This window comes from Centruroides sculpturatus, unplaced genomic scaffold (genome assembly GCF_000671375.1).
Source record: "Centruroides sculpturatus isolate CEXI.00-Female unplaced genomic scaffold, Cexi_2.0 scaffold2197, whole genome shotgun sequence".
Lineage (NCBI taxonomy): Eukaryota > Metazoa > Arthropoda > Arachnida > Scorpiones > Buthidae > Centruroides > Centruroides sculpturatus.
In genome coordinates this window covers 39,715-56,508 of record NW_019386883.1, presented here as the reverse complement: position 1 = coordinate 56,508, position 16,794 = coordinate 39,715, and the positions used below count along the sequence as shown (strand labels likewise).

Below are 16,794 nucleotides of genomic sequence, written 5' to 3'. Positions count from 1 at the left end.
ATGTTTCACTATTGAAATGACTTTTGTTTTCAAAACTGCTTATAATTTATTTAAGATTATATGAAATATTTTCATTAATATTTCACATAATGTAGTGTGTTACATACAGTAACTCTCAATAAATATACTCGTACTTAAATAAATAAGCAGAATTTATAGTTGTATATATAATTTCTTGGTCTGCATAAAATTATCCATAATTTTATAGGTCTACAATGAGAAAAACGTAGAAAAACACTTATCCTTTAAAATTACATGCAGTTTTGTCAATATTAACGTTCGTGACATCTATTTGTGAACTGATATACAGTCGACCCCCCTATAATGTGGGTTCCTATAACGGAAATTCCTATAATGTAGCGAAAAAATTGTGGCAGTATTCGTATAAAGGGACTCGTAAAACGTCGTCGCCGACTCATGTCGTGACAAGATTGGTCGAATCTGGACCAATAGTGGACGAGTAGCCGAACTACTTTCTGCCGTTTAGCGCCACGCTACGGAAAATTTAGGCGAGTAAATTGAGTTTGCTATCGTCTGCACAGTATTATATATAAATTAGGTACTGTACATATAATTATATATTAATTATACATACATTAGGTACTGTATATATAATTACAGTAGAACCCCTCTAGTCCGTCACCTTTGGGACTGGGTGTCTGCTCGGAACGCAAAAAAGGTCGGATTATCAGAAAAAAGTAAAATAAACAATCTTCCATTTGTCCAGTCTTTGTAGCACTGCTAATTTTTCATTTAATGAAAGAGTAACGTGTTTACGTTTCACTCCTGACATGTTGAAAACACACACAAAACTGTACACGTACACACAATGTAAAACATATACTATAATGAACACAGAAGAACGCCACGGACGGTGAGTCACTGACAAGTCGGGACAAGTTTCTCGAGTCCGACCACGGTCGGATTAACCGGAGTGACGGACTAGCCGAGGGCGGACTAGAGGGGTTCTACTGTATATATTAACTTAATTTATTGTAACATTATTATAATTATATATATACTTTCGGCCGTCCAGCGCCACGCTACAGAGAGTTTAGGCGAGTAAGTTGAGTTTACTATCGTCTGTACTGTACAGTATGTAAATTAGGTACCGTAAGTCTAATACAGCACTAATTTTATACATTTCTTGTGAAAGAAACATTTCTTATTCAACGGCCATAAAAATTATTTATATTAATGATGTCTCCAAAGGTCAACGAATTTTTCGCAGAAAAATAATTTTTCAGAAAACGCGGCCGCCGTTTGGTGCGCTGCTCCGCGACGAAAACAAGCGTAAGCAACGGCGTAGTCGAACGGTGCACACTCGGTAAGTAATCCTACAATTTTTTGTTTATAGCATAGTTTATACGGATTATTCCCAAAAAATTATACGTGTTTTGGAAATGTTGAGTCGAATTAGTCTAGAATCGGTTAATTTTATAGAAGAAAACCTTTCAAACAGCCTTAGTCTGTAAACTTCACACGTGTCGGGCTGTGATTGGCTCATGTATTTAAGGATTCCTACAACGTAAAATTCTTATAAAGTGGAACGTATCTAAGCGTTATAGGTGGGTCTACTGTATTAAGAACTATATTAAATAAATTTAAATCTTTTTAATTAAAGACGAATTATTGAATTATCACATTAATCCAGAGGTCCCCAAACTTCGATCGTCGACCTCTTCAGATTCCTCGACTTTTTATCGAATCCTCCCCTCTTTTTTGGCAAAGATAGTAATAATATTCTGAATTGTCATATATACAACCCATCAGATTAAATTTTTAATGGTAAATCAACGACAATGTGATGTTAAAACATCGCGCAAATAACTTTAATAGATGCAGCCAATGCAAGTAAATCTTCGATTTGTAAAGTGATTAACTCGCGTCGTTCGGGGGTGGGGGTAGCCGCAGGTATTCGAGGAAGCGCGTAAAATGGAATACACGACCAAACTCGGTAGCTACTTATTCGCGCTAACTAGTGGCCACAAAACGTGATTATACGGAACGAGCGAGTTGGGATTGCATGGGTTTGGTCGCTTCTCTCGATAACACATTCCTGCAACTAGTCGCTGGACACGTAGCCTTAGAAATGAAATAGAAACGTAAGATATTGGTACTTTCTTCTGCTTCATTACTTGTCATTTTTAGTCGACTTCCCTTCATCTATAATACCACTAACGTTTCAGAACGTACTTTAGCAATTAAAAAATATTCTCGCTAAATTTCTACACGGGAAACTGTATAGTTTCATTGCACCCACACCAAATTTACTTATTTTTTAAACAATAAAAATATAAATTATTGTTGTTTTTATGAACTACTGATTCAGAATTATTCATAATGAAGTCCGCGTTGTTCTATTCCGTTCCGTTTGAGACTGCAGATGCGATAATCTGCGGTCTCGACCAGCCCATTTCTGGAATTCTCGTATCTGACGCGACGAGTCAATTACGCAGGATAATGGAGCGCAATGGCGTAAAGAAAGAGACGAATTTCGTATCCCAAATGTAATACGAAAATAGATTTATTGATGAGTATCCAGTGACACGAATTTACAGTATACGTCTAAATCACGCCGCGTACACGCAACTTTCTCGGACAGTAGGAATTTACACTCGAGTAAAGATAAACCGACGAACGTTCAGGTCTGACCATCGGCTTGCCAATTCCGAGGCACCGTCGGATGCTTTCCATCGGAAATATCCTCCAGTTCGCACCTCCAACGGTTCCCCGGACGAAAGGTAGCCGGTGCCGCGCTCTTCTCGACTCGTCGTTCCGAACATGATCCGACTCTCGGAAGATGTCCCAATCGAAGACGACGCGTCGTCGGCGAATTAAAAAAAGCCGAAGGGGAAGACGACGCAATTGCGAGGTCGGTACACTGTCGATGTCCCAGCCGGTCGCAGTCATGCTACCAGGTCAATCGGATGAACTAGTCACGAGCGAGTGGGACCTGTCACTCGCTTCTATCGTCAACGGGAAAAGATAATTTAATCAGTTCACTGAACATGGCTTTTTCTATAAAAGTTTTGGAACATACAGTAGAGACTACATTTAATCTGCGATCGAGGCAGTTCTGGAAAGGCGGCATGTTTTCAGAAATATAACGACCAGAGACGTCGTTTTTAAAAGGATTCACAGATAAAAACCCGTCCGTAAAATGCGTTGACCCAATCTCGCACGCTCTGCTCCGTCGGTTCTTCCGTTGACAGCCGGGGCAACGCGCGGCGTACCGATCCTCGTTTCTCTTCGCGTCGAAGCGACAACGATAAAAGTGTTACGAAAAATTTTAGTTAATATCGAAATGATTTTTCGGTAAAAATAACAAAAATTACTTACAGATCGTCGTCGAGCGTGGTCCTCCGTTTAAACTAACAACAACTGAATGTACAAAGAAAAATGTAACATTTAAATATCTGTACAGGAAAAAAGCCATTCTCGAGAACGGAGCTATACAAATATGGCGAGCGTCCTCCGTCGATAAAAAACAACGACTCGAAACACGGAACGAAGACGCACGCGACTCGGAATTGAGCGGAATGCCGTCGGCGCCAACGCGCCGGTCGAGACGTGCCAAGACGGAGGACGCCCGACGTCTTCACGATTACGACTTTTCTACAATTACGTCCCGAAAAAATTTCTAAATCTTACGCTTTAAATTCTCACTAAAAAAAGCATCGTCTAAAGTTCCATCCGACGTCTCTCCCGTCGGCCAGGCGACGGTGTGCTAGGAAGCGCCTTCCTGCGCTATCACCGTCGCGCCGTTCGTCTGCTGCAACGTTCCCGTCGCACTGTTGGACGCGTGTAGATTATGTAGCAGTTCGTCACTAGCACCACACGTTGCGCCGTCGCCGCGAGTGGACGTCGCCGACGGCGTGCTACCGGAGACTAGCGAAACTTCGGCGCTGAGAGCCTGAAGGGGATACTTGCCCACCGAAGTCAGTAACTGTTGAGTGGCGGAATAGGTGGCCCCCGCCTGAGAAGTAACTAGAAATCCATTCTGATAATTCATTTGCGACAGGGCCAGCACCTGTTCCGAAGAATTGAGCAGCCAGTGGCCCGAAGAATTGGCCACAGAAGGTCCTCCGGTAGAGGCGGCCGAGTTTTCTTCTTCCCTGCCGCCACCGCCTCCACCCCCATTACTGGGAGCGGGCAGTTGGGACGTCGGGTATGACGTCTGCGAAGACGAATTGTTCTGTCCCAGGCCATATAGAATCGACGACAGAAGGGAAGGCGTGCCTGGCAGATATCTGTTCTCCACGGAGTTCTGAGTAGATGCGCTTCCTTCCATATACTGTGTGCTCATTCCAAATCCAGATTCGGGAGATATGGCGTGAATGCCTGCCAATCCGTTCAATACTTGAGTGTGAGCCACTTCCGACGTAAGAACTGGAACGGAAGCCAATGGATTATGCAAATGTCCTTCGGTGACCGAAGTGGTCAGAGTACTTTGTGCGAGGTTATCCGACGTGATACTAGAAAGGGCCTGAGAGAGCGAATTCAAGTCACTGGTAGAAAGGCTGTTGGAGATGACACCCAGTCCTTCTATGGGTCCTTGCGCTAGCTCGTGGAATGCGTTTTCATCAATGGCGCCGGCTAAGTTATCTGCACTCAGGAGACCACCGTGAATATCGATAGTACCGGCCAATTCGTCGATGTCTTGTCCCGTGGCCGATAATTTGGCCAGAGATTCTTTAGCCAAATGCACGTCTTTCGACACGGCTGCCAGCGCCCTCTCTAATTCTTCCGTCTCTTCCTTACTGGGAATGTACTCGCCGTTCCTCGCTTCTAAGAAAAAAGTCACATATTAGTTTTTAATTAAATAATTCGTTAAGAAAATATTTTAGCTTAACTCTCAGAATTATTAACATAAAATTTATTTACGAAAATATGACACTTTTCTTTTACAAAAATTGTTTTCACAGCATTGTCTCTAAAGAAATTTTTTAGAGGACACAAATGGCTCTTCAGAGAATATCAAATAGTAACGGTATGTTTTAAATACGCGAACTGAATTTTCAAATGTATATTTTAAAGTAAAATATTTTCAAAATAAAAAACATTTAACGTAAATCCATAAAGATTGTAATTAGTAATCTTTTCATCTAAATGAGGATCGAATTGAATTCGAAATTAAAGGAATATTTCTGAAATTAAATGAACGACGTTTTTATATACTCGTACTTATAATTAAACATAACTAACTATTAATAATTACAGCATGATTTACCTGAAAATAAATCGCTAAAGGCATCATCTGGAATTTTATTTAAAACTTCCGTAAAATCGTGTTCTTCTAAAAGTTTAGTTGCTTGATTAGCTAATTCGACTGTGTCTAAAGGTAGTTCTAATGATTTATCTATGGTACCTATTAAAAAATTTTTAAAATATTTTAATATAAATATATAGACATATAATCAAGTAAAGTATCAGAAAAAAACGGCATGGTTGCATTTTATGTAATCTATAGAATTACAAATTTAAAAGTTAAAATGAGGTGTTATATGTTTACATATGATTTACAAAAGTTTCAAGATTAAAGGCTAATTTACGAAATCAAAAGTTCACATTAAATAATTTTTACTTATATTTTTCTTTTTTGTGTTACAGAAAAACAAAAACTCTTAATGGTGAGAAACTGATTAAAATTGCTGAACAATATCAAGATCAAATTATAAACATACCTGGTAAGCCATTAATATGAACTTACCAGAAGAGAAAAAAAGTAAAATAATTAATTGAAAGCTTTGTGAAATTACCAAAAAGACTACTGAAATACTAAAATTGTCAAAAAACAAATCTAAATAAGATAGTTAACTCTGAATGATAAAATTCTAGACATATTAACCAAATTATCTTGGATCTCTAATAACAGTTCATGTACATACTTTTTAAATTATTGCACACTAGTATCATGTCTGAAAAAATGACAAGTTTCACTGGTGCAGAGAAAGCATATTGTGAATTAAAATTTCATGAAATGAATAAGCCAGGTAACTCTAGTACAGCAATGGTTTCTTCTGATTGGTATGATTTTGACCAATGGTAAATGTAAAACCTAAAAAATGATTTACACATGATATAAATCAGCGTTTTTCAACTGCTGGTCTACAAAAAAATATTTGACTGTATTGAAACTTGGCACAGTTGATTATGGGTGACTTCTAAATAGTAATCTAGAGTTACTGTATGTAACAAATTACATCAGTAACTCTAGGTAAGTATACTTAATAAATAAGCATAATTCATAGTTGCATATAATTACTTGGTCTGCATAAAATTATCCATAATTTTATACAAGGTCTGTTCAAAAAGTATCGGACCTTATTTTTTTCCGTGTAAACCAATGATGCGCGAGAGGCCTCCTTTGGTGGAGTTGTGGAGGGGACAGTCATGCACATCTCTGAATTTTTTCCCGCCTGCAGGAAGCGTCAGTCGTTAGCAATCGGCCTATGAGTGAGGTCATGTAGAGCGCTGTCGTCGGATTCCACTAAGCTGAAAAATGACTGAACAACGCGAGCAGCGGTATTACATCAAATTTTGCCAAAAACCTTGGCGATACCCGAGTGTAAATCATTCGCAAGATTCAGCAGGCTTTCGGGGACGATCCTCGAGGCCAAAAAAAAGCGCGGCAGGTCTGCAGCAATATCAAAGGTCATGTTGACAGTTTTTTCGACTCTCGTGGGGTGGTGTGTCGTGAGTACGCACCACAAGGCCAAACCATCGCAAAGGAGTACTACCAGGAGGTCCTTCGTCGTCTTTCCGATACAGTGCGACGCAAACGACCGGATCTGTGGTCGATCAAAACTTGGCAGCTCCATCGTGATAACGCATCCGCCCATTCTGCGCATCTGATTCAGGCTTTCGTTGCCAAACACAACACTCCTGTGGTTCGTCACGCTCCGTAATCTCCCCACATGGCTCCGTGTGACTTTTGGCTATTTCCCAAGCTGAAAATGCCGCTAAAAGGAACACGAATTTAGTCGAGAGAAGACATCGTGCGAAATGCGACGGACCGGCTGATGACCATTCCAGAAAATGCGTTCCAGCAGTGCTTTCAGCAATGGCAGGAACGCTGGGAGAAGTGTATACATTACCAAGGAGAAGGGGATTAGGGTTTTGTACCTCAAAGTCAATAAATTTATTTTTGCCGACCAAAGGTCCGATACTTTTTGAACAGACCTTGTAGGTCTGCAATGAGAAAAAGGTAGAAAAACACTTATATAAATTCAGTAAATCAACCTGAAGTTTCCACCTCCAGCAGTGGAAACTTTTGTGCAGTGCTTTGGATCTTTCTTTTTGAAAGATCCAAAGCACAATTCATTCAACCAAAGCTATGGTGCTCACCACAACTTAATTGTCATTTTGTTGGCATCTTCAGCACCAGTTTCCTCCTTTAAATCTTCCATAAAATTCAGAGGTGGGCCAATATGAGCATTAATTCATCACGAGGCATTGGTTGAAGCACAGATGGACAGCTGGAATAATTTATCTAGCTTTCTGATTTTGCTGTAAAGTCTTATGTCAGTCACGAAAAAGTATCAATCATTGACATGATTTTGTGTTTCCCACCAGACCATAAGGATGGCAAAAGACATTAGAGAGGTTGCGGCGCAAGTTCAAACGTTACTTATACACGGCAAACAGAAGTACATAGTTTACGTTTTAACTCCAAGAAAAAATCGTTGCGGCGCACGTTCACAACATCACATGACTCAGTGAACATCGCGCATTGACTCACGAGAAATTTGTTGAAAAAATGTCAGATACATTTAACATCGAGGGTTACCAGTGAAGGTAAATAAACAAATTAAACTATTTTAAAGTATTTATAGGATGTTTAATAACATTAAATAATTATTTTTAATTAGTGTGGTGTCTCCTACTGTACGATCAGACGATAGGACTACTTCATACTTTTGTCGAGGGAAGCAGTGGCTTATGTAAATTCAGAAAATTAATTTTTAGAAAATTTACAAACGTATTACACTGTTGATGGTAGAAGATGCTGTGGAAGAACAAACCTACCTTAAGATAAGCTATTATGAAGGCAAATATATGTAAATCCTTTCATTAGCTAAAAAATTGAATAATTAAATAATTTCTGGGTTAAAATTGTCTGTTTCTTTACAATATTATTCATAACTGCTTAAATAATCATTATTTTAATAAAATAAGTCATAATTTAAATCCCCAAACACAAAAAAATGAAGAAGTTTAAGCCGATCGTCTGTTCGCCATGCTAGATGCAGCGACTGCCATTATCGACCATCCAGAATTGTCAGATGGTGGCGCTCAACGGTCTGCCGTTCATGTTTTGGGCTGAATATGACGGCCACAACCTCTCTACTGATTTGTGTGTGACCTTCAACCATCCAGTCAGTGTCCATTTGCATGATTTATAGCATATTTTAGAAGTTTTGTCTTGATCTCCCACCTCACTGCCAAAATAACAATGGTACACTTTCTTCACTAGAGACATCGGTGATTTTCATTGCACTTTCAAACTCAACAAAAATTTAAATATGTGTGTTCTAAAACATTAATATTCGAAATAAGCTTATTCCAGAAGACATTCCAACTCTTGTTGTTCCTTTTAAATTGAAATTGATTTCTTTCTGTCCTGAAAAAGGTTGTTTAAGATGACCGAAAATGTTTGAAAAATAAAACTGTACTGCATTTTAAAAGTTTGAGTAGTAGTACTGTGGTTTTTGACAAGTGCAATAATAAACTTGTCATTACATTAAAATTTAAATCCAGTATTCATATTAAAGATACTTCTTCACAATAAACTACTGCTCTCCTGAAAATATGTATTATTATTTTTGAAGAAAATGATTTCATTTGCAAACTTTCATTTTTTTAAAAAGCAATCTTTATGATGTTTTAGAAAAAGCTAACCAGAACATTCTAGAATAGATTGTTTGAAATTTGTTTGAATTGAATATCATGCTGGTTCTCACAGTAAAAATAACAAAAATCATAAAAGATTTAATTATGAAAGTTTCTTTCCTATTTAAATCCTTCATTACAAATGTATACATGATAATTTAAAATTTTTAAACTGTTATGGAAAAGCCATACACATTAAAAAGAAATTAATAATATTTTTGTGTTCAGTATGACTGAATTAGCTAAGACATCAGCTATTTACTAATACTAAAAATCATGTAGACCTGGGTTATATTAAAAATTGACTACACATATACAAAATATTGCTACTTATTAATAACTGTATAGTCTACTATACACTAAATATGCATACTTATTAGCTCACCTGGAGAAAACTGTTCTTCTAAATCAGTAGCTAATTCTGTATCTATGTTTCCTCCTAAATCTTTTGTTAAAGCCACACTTGATACATTGTTTTCTGTTTCACTAATTTCATTATCATGTTCTAAACTTTTGGACATTTCTATATCAAATAAAATTTATTTATGATTAATGTTCTGAAAACAAAATTACTTTAATAATGTATTTTAAAATAACTTAAACAAATATCAAAATATAATCAAAACTAAATTCATTTTGAAAAAAGACAAATTTTTTGTATTTTTTAAAATATACTTTAAAATAATATCAATTGATCAATAACAAACACTGACTATACAATTACTAAATATTCCTATGTAATAACAAGGTAATATTAAAATTTCTTGCTTACTGCAGATTTTTCTTTATTTTCTCTGACTTTTATGTTTTTCATGTGACAACACAGAACTTACAATCTGTCTGCATGAGGAAGGCACTCCAAAGGATGATTTCCTTTGCAGTTTAAATCTGATTTTCTAATCTCCATGGAAATATTTATCTATTCTTATCTGAAGCAGCAAATATTTTTAAATTTCTAAAAGTTTTGAAAACAAATATGTTCCAATCGTTATTCTCACAAAAAAGAAAAAATGAAAACAATTCATTAGAAAACATCTGTCAAACAATACAGAAATTACTTCAGTAAAAAAGTCTATTATTTAAACTTTAAACAGTTAAAAGGCTACATTACTCTTAAATAAAAAGAACCTTTCCATTTACACAGAAAAAAGAAAGAAAGAAATTAAAGTAATAATGAACTCTCTAACATCTCAAATCATTCTTGTATATGAACAGATCTATATATTACTCAAAAATTTAAAAAATAAATAAATAAATAAATAGTAATAATAATAAGATTCAAAATTTTTCTGGAGTGCCATTAAAAAGTTGTTTCTTTGATATACTTTGTACAAAGAGACAACAACAGTTATTTCTTTATAAAGACATTTCTGCTTGTATAAGTCAATGGAAATTATACTTGAAACTTTATTATCAAATCAATAGTTCCTCTAAGATATATGACTGAGTGCATGGTCATTTTTTAAGAATTGTATATTGAAAAAATAAATTGTGCAGTTATTGTGATAGAATATGTTAACATTATTTTATTCATAAGTTATAATCATAGTTTTCTTCTTATCAAAGTTTTCTCTAAGCTGTACAGCCACTGCTCATTCACACACTTGATTCATTTTTAGCAATAGTTGAGTTGCCCATAACAATCTGACTGCTGCTCACAAAAACATTATGAATTACTTATGCAAGTAATGATGTTTTCAATCAATCAATGTTCTCTCTAAGCCAGGGGATTAGATAACTAATCCTCTGGCTTGGAGAGAACACCCATCAAGTCTTATAATTTGGCTTTTTTATTACTGGTTCCTTAAAATCACTAAAAATGTTTATTTCAATAAAAATATATATAGTAGAGAATCGATTATCCGACCCCCGATTAACCGTCACATCGGTTAACCAACCGTTCTAGCTGGCAAATTTCAAATGTCCTCTAGTGATGTAGCACTACAATATTTGTCTATGTCTTGGCTACTTTAATATTATTTTTGTTAAATTTTTGAGTGTTTTAGCTGGCAACATGGCTCGACCATTGAAGGGAAGCCAGTATTTAAACAAGACTTAATTTTCTAATTATGAATGGTTGTTTGTTTTGTGAGCAATAAAATACAGTAATTTAAAAATAATTTTTAACGATACAATAGCAACAGTTATTATTAAAAAAAAACTTTTGTTAGGCTTAACATCGATGAAAATTCAACGTAAAGTTGGTTAATAGCGATACACTAATATAATAATTACATGGGATATACTATATTAATAATGTATTTTTTTCATTTTTTTTGGTTATCCGATATTTTTTCAGTTATCCAACCAACCTGAGTCCCCAATTGAGTCGGATAATCGATGCTCTACTGTAATTCATAAAATGTATTTGTCCTAAATTAAATAATTTTATTGTTCTCTTTAGTCTAATCCAAAAATTAACAAGCCTACTTCAAAAACTTCAAAATAATACATTACATCATAGCCATTAGTAATTAATAAAGATGAATTTTTACTGTTTTATATTAAACACAACTGCTGTATCTTGAATCATATTAATTTTATTAATATGAATCATATTAATATTGAATCATATTAATTTTATTAATATGATTCAAGATATATATTAATAATAATTTTTATTTGGTATAATTCCATATTTATGTTATTTGATGAAAAATGTAAAATAATTACTTTTACCTGTTTGTGAACTATTTGAAAGCTGATCAGCAGGAGGAGATGAAGTTGGAGTCGGACGGAGTTGGTTTTGTCTTTTCTTTTTCTTACCACGTTTAGGTGGTCTTGTAAGAGCTGAAGGCTTTGATTTTTTTCTTGGCTTCTTTGGCTTTGGTTCTGATGCCATTTTATTATAATTATCCTAATTTACATAAAGTTTTCATTAATATTATTTAAATAATAATTTGTTACATATAATTAATATATAAATAATAATAAATAACTTACTAGTTATATTTAAATATATATTTTTAATTCTTTGTTACTAATATTATTTTTTAGAGAGAGAATATCAATTGTCTTGTGACATTTCCTTTTGTATTTGTAATACTGTACATGCATATATTTATATTAATAACATATTCTAAACCAACGGTGGGCAACCCCCGGCCCGCGGGCCAGTTACGGCCCGCGAAGAGTTTCTATCCGGCCCGCGAGATGTTTAGAAGAAATTATAAATAAATATTTTTCGATGTAATTCGTCTAGTTTAAATTGAATATTATTTTCTGAAGTGTTGCGGCAGCAATGACAGGAAAAAATAAGGGAGTCATTTCCTTATTCAAACAAAAAATGGGAGAACAGAATTTTTCTAAATTATTTATATCTCATCGCATCATCCATCAAGAAAATCTATGTGCAAAAGCTATGCAATTAGAAAATGTAATGTCTGTCGTATCCAACTACATAGTGCTGTTTTTATTGTGTTTAAGTCACTTAAATTTTACAAATAGGTGAGCCGTTCACAGCCCGGCACACGCATTTGTAAAATCTAAGTGACTCATACAACATGGAATTCATATAAAACGGAATAATCAACAGTGTTATAGGGGGGTCGACTGTAGTAATTAATTTATTTTTATTTATTTATTTATTTATTTCATATTTGCAGACTAAAAATTTACAGGTCACAAGGTGTCAATTAACTACTATGGCCCGCGGAAAAACCGTAAAATTTATTCTGCCATGTTATAAAAAAGGTTGCCCACCCTTGTTCTAAACTAACAAAAATTATATGAAGTGATGCTAAATATTGTATGATTTTCTCTTAGAAACAACTTTTCATCCAAAAGTTATAATTTATTGAGTTCCAAATATTTTTGTGCTATTGTTATTCAAGATTTTAATTTAATAACAAAAAAATTTATCATGACTAATCAATTCCTTTATTAGGAATATGTTAAGATTAATTCATGTATGGAATATGTTCAAAAAGTTCCAGGAATGAATGAAAGAAATCAAAACATGTTAGGATATAAAGAAATTTATTTAATATTTTTCAAAATAATCATCCTGATCTTCAATATACTTTCTCTAACAACTCCAGTTCATGAAACATCCAGAAAAATCAGTTTCTTACAGGAACTGAAGAAATAGATTTTCTTCAGTAATTGTCTTGTGTAAATTGTATTGACTCATACAGTTTTCCTTTTAAAGTTTTTTCAACTTTAGGTAAAGAAAACAGTCATTAGAAGCTAGGTCACATAATAGATGATTGTGAAAAAATAGTGTTCCAATTTTAAAGGAACAATGGTTTGGGTCAAGAATCATACAAGAATTAACTAGAATTAGAACTAAAATTCATACAAAACTCAAAAAAATTTTGCAGTCCTTGTAAAAAGTAAATTTCTTTGTACTATACTTAAAAAGCAAACTAGTTACATTATAGACTTCAAATAATCTTTAATCCAGCAATGCATTTATACAGTAAATATTTGCTGTATAATTGTATTGCTGAATTAAAAATTTAAGTTATACAGTAGAGCCTCGAAAACGCGGCTCTACTGTAATGTGGATCGAAGGGTGGCCGAGTTTGTGAAAATGCCGGGTTATCGGGAATGGGGTTAAAAAAACTAAGTATGAGTGTTTTCTCAGAAAATACTGTACTGTATTTGTATGTATTGTTTACTTGAGAATGCAACAGAGAATAAACTGCTCATATACCCTTAAACAAACGAAAAGTACGACCTTTATGAAGGCATAGAGCCTTTACTACATGAAAATGAAAATTAATGAATACACTGTGTACAGTAATTTACCTGATAAGACAGACCCCAGAAAAATACTTTATGAGGCATAAAGCTGTCTATAATGAAAATTAATTAACTAAGGACTTTTTGCCCTGCCAGGGTGTGGCCGAGTTATCGAGTGCCGAGTTTTTGAGGCTCTACTCTATTCTTTTTATTGTAACATAGTTTGATTTTTTGACCCATTCTTGGAACTTTTTAAACACACAATGTGTTCCCCAAAATTTTTGAAGTCAATATTCCTGACAATTCCAGACTTTTCCTGAAAGTTTTTAAAAAATTCCTGATTCATGTAATACCTGAAGTGCCTGTATACAGTGGTGCCTCACTAATTTATTATTTATGACCATTTCTACTATGCCAACTAACTCTGCTAACAAAAATTCAAATGGCATTTTCTTATAAAATGGTAGTCAGTACTAAATGATCATCTTTCAATATGACCTATTTTGTGGCAAAACCTTGGCCAAATCTGATTCCCATCAGATATGACCTCTCTTGTCAGTATAAATTTAAAAAAAAAAAAAAAATACAATTACAGTAGAACCCCTCTAGTCCGCCCTCGGCTAGTCCGTCACTCTGGTTAATCTGACTGTTGTAGGAGTCGAGAAACTTGTCCCAACTCGTCGGTGACTCACCATCCGTGGCCTTCTTCTGTGTTCGTTACAGTATGTTTTACACTGTGTGTACAGTACGTGTACAGTTTTATGTGTGTTTTCAACATGTTAGGAGTGAAACGTAAACACGTTACTCTTTCATTAAATGAAAAATTAGCAGTGCTACAAAGACTGGACAAAGGGACTTGTTTACTTTACTTTTTTCTGCTAATCCGACCTTTCTTGCGTTCCAACCATACCCCCAGTCCCAAAGATGATGGATTAGAGGGGTTCTACTGTACTGCAAATTCCTATATATTGTACTGTGTATATAATTTCATAAAACATCCTAGAATTCCAAACTTTAAGTAATAGTATAGTTCAACTATAAAATTAGTAAATATTTATATAAGGTCTATAAATCTTAACAAATATAAATATAAAATATATGTGAAAAATCTATACTCACTCTTTTTTTAGCATGTTCTGGGCATAAAGGTAATTCATGACATATGTCAAACACTGGAACACAACACTGGGTATTATCAGAGAATTTAGCAGTACAATGTTCAAATAATAGCTGATCAACATTATACATAATATCTAAAATCTTGATTAAAGATTTTTGCTTAATAATAGTGGAATATATAAATAATCAATGTTTTACACAAAAGTTCAAAAAAACACTACAAACTTTATATACAAAGTAACATTTTAATATTATTTAAATAATATTTTGTTTATAGAAAAAATAATTTTATGTAGAATTTAAACTTTAAATTTTTTTTAATAAAAAGATCATGTTATTAACCTTCTATTACTTGTGCTGAATTTTTTTTAAATATAAAAGTCTGTGAAGAGTGACAAATCTTATAATTTTATTTTAAAAATACACAAAAATAATAAACATAAAATAAATTATTACTCAGTTTTAAAAATTTCTATAAATAATCTATATATATAAAAATGAATGTATGTCTGTGTGTCTGTCTGTCCTTCATGCATTACCACACCGTTTATCCGATTGCCGTGAAACTTTGGGAAGTTGTTTAATATACTCCGGCGAAAGTTTGTGGCATAGTACGATTGCCATGAAACTTTGGAAAGTTTTTTAATTTTTTAATACACTCCCACGAAGTACATTTATCCTATGGCGCGCGTTTACACGAGCATTCGCGCACAGTGTGTTCAATCGATTTCAAATTATGAAGACCATTTCCCCCTTCAAAAAATATCTCTATATATGCATTTGTGAACTGTTATTTACGATATTTATAATAGTTTTTGCTTAATCACTTTATTTCGACTTTTTTTGCTAATTATGTATTCGCTCGAACTTCGTTAAAATCTTAACTGTACCCCGAACAACGACCGAAGTTGTAGGAAGAAATTCGCCTATTTTACCGATCTAGGTATCGCCCTTTTTCAAATTTTAATATCGACTCGAAATAATTTAAAAAGACAAATTACAATAAAACGGTTTATTATCTAACTATCAGAAATTTCCCAACATGCCAAGGAAGAGNACGGTTTATTATCCAACTATCAGAAATTTCACAACATGCCAAAGAAGAGAGGAAGGAGCAATTAAATAATGAAAATTATAAAGGATTTTAAAAAATATATAAAAATGAGGAATATCGCACTTCTGACAATCGCTGCAAGTGTGTGGGTTAAATTTGGAGAATCCGTGCTTCTCGCATGGACAACTGTATGTGGCCAGCTCACGCGTCGGAAAACCTTCTGATTTATTCGTGTACACACCAGACGAAAAAACAAAAAATATTGTGTATCCACAAGCACTCCAATAAATAAATAGAATTGAAACGACACTTTAAAATGTTTTCCCGATGAAAATGAATAATAATAATAATAATATAATAATAAGTTTCAATAAAAATGATAAAATGAAAATTTAATTTTATCATAACGAGTTTGCTTGAATTTCCTTTCTTCTGAGATCGCAGCAATGCACGACGGGTAAGCTAGTTTTACATAAAAACTAGTGAATAAACTCATTAGAAATTAAAATTTATTCTCAAAATTATAAACAAAAAAATTAAACAAAAAGTTAAGAATGTAAAACAAATATGTAAAACCCTGCTCAAAAAATTAAGGAATATTATAGCAACATCTTAGAACCATAACAGAACTGACAACTTTATTAAACTTACTGTGAATAGTTTAATATTAAATTTTATGACAAGATTGCATAAAAAATCAATTCTAGTAAAGTATATATTATTCTCTAATTTCTGAAACATTAATTTATCTAACATGATAAAAATGAGATTATAGTTTTTAATAATTCAGTATGAACAGTTAACTAGCTTCTAAAATATAAAATTTCTCTTTGTGTTCATATAGCAAAACTCAGAATGGCATAATTGACTTTCCTATAAAATGAATTTGATATTGCAATATATCCTAATTGTTTTGAGTAGAGTATTAATATATCTTTTAATAATTTTTTTTATTTTTCCAATTATCATAAATATAACTAGCATCGTTCTAGCCATAAAATTTTCACAATACATGTATGCTTAATAATATTTTTAAAACT

The 16,794-nt window shown here is 33.8% G+C and overlaps 1 protein-coding gene across 1 annotated transcript in view; it reads right to left on the bottom strand.

Annotated features, from left to right (window-relative positions):
• Positions 1-2,509: 2,509 nt before the first annotated feature.
• Positions 2,510-16,794, bottom strand: part of LOC111615884 (INO80 complex subunit D-like) — a 52,085-nt gene continuing 37,800 nt past the window's right edge. The window contains exons 7-11 of the mRNA XM_023357326.1: positions 14,701-14,834; positions 11,575-11,752; positions 9,281-9,418; positions 5,234-5,371; positions 2,510-4,791 (exon numbers count right to left, since the gene is read on the bottom strand). Coding sequence (XP_023213094.1) covers positions 3,731-4,791; positions 5,234-5,371; positions 9,281-9,418; positions 11,575-11,752; positions 14,701-14,834 — 1,649 coding nt within the window. The 3' untranslated portion in view covers positions 2,510-3,730. The remainder of the gene's footprint in view (positions 4,792-5,233; positions 5,372-9,280; positions 9,419-11,574; positions 11,753-14,700; positions 14,835-16,794) is intronic.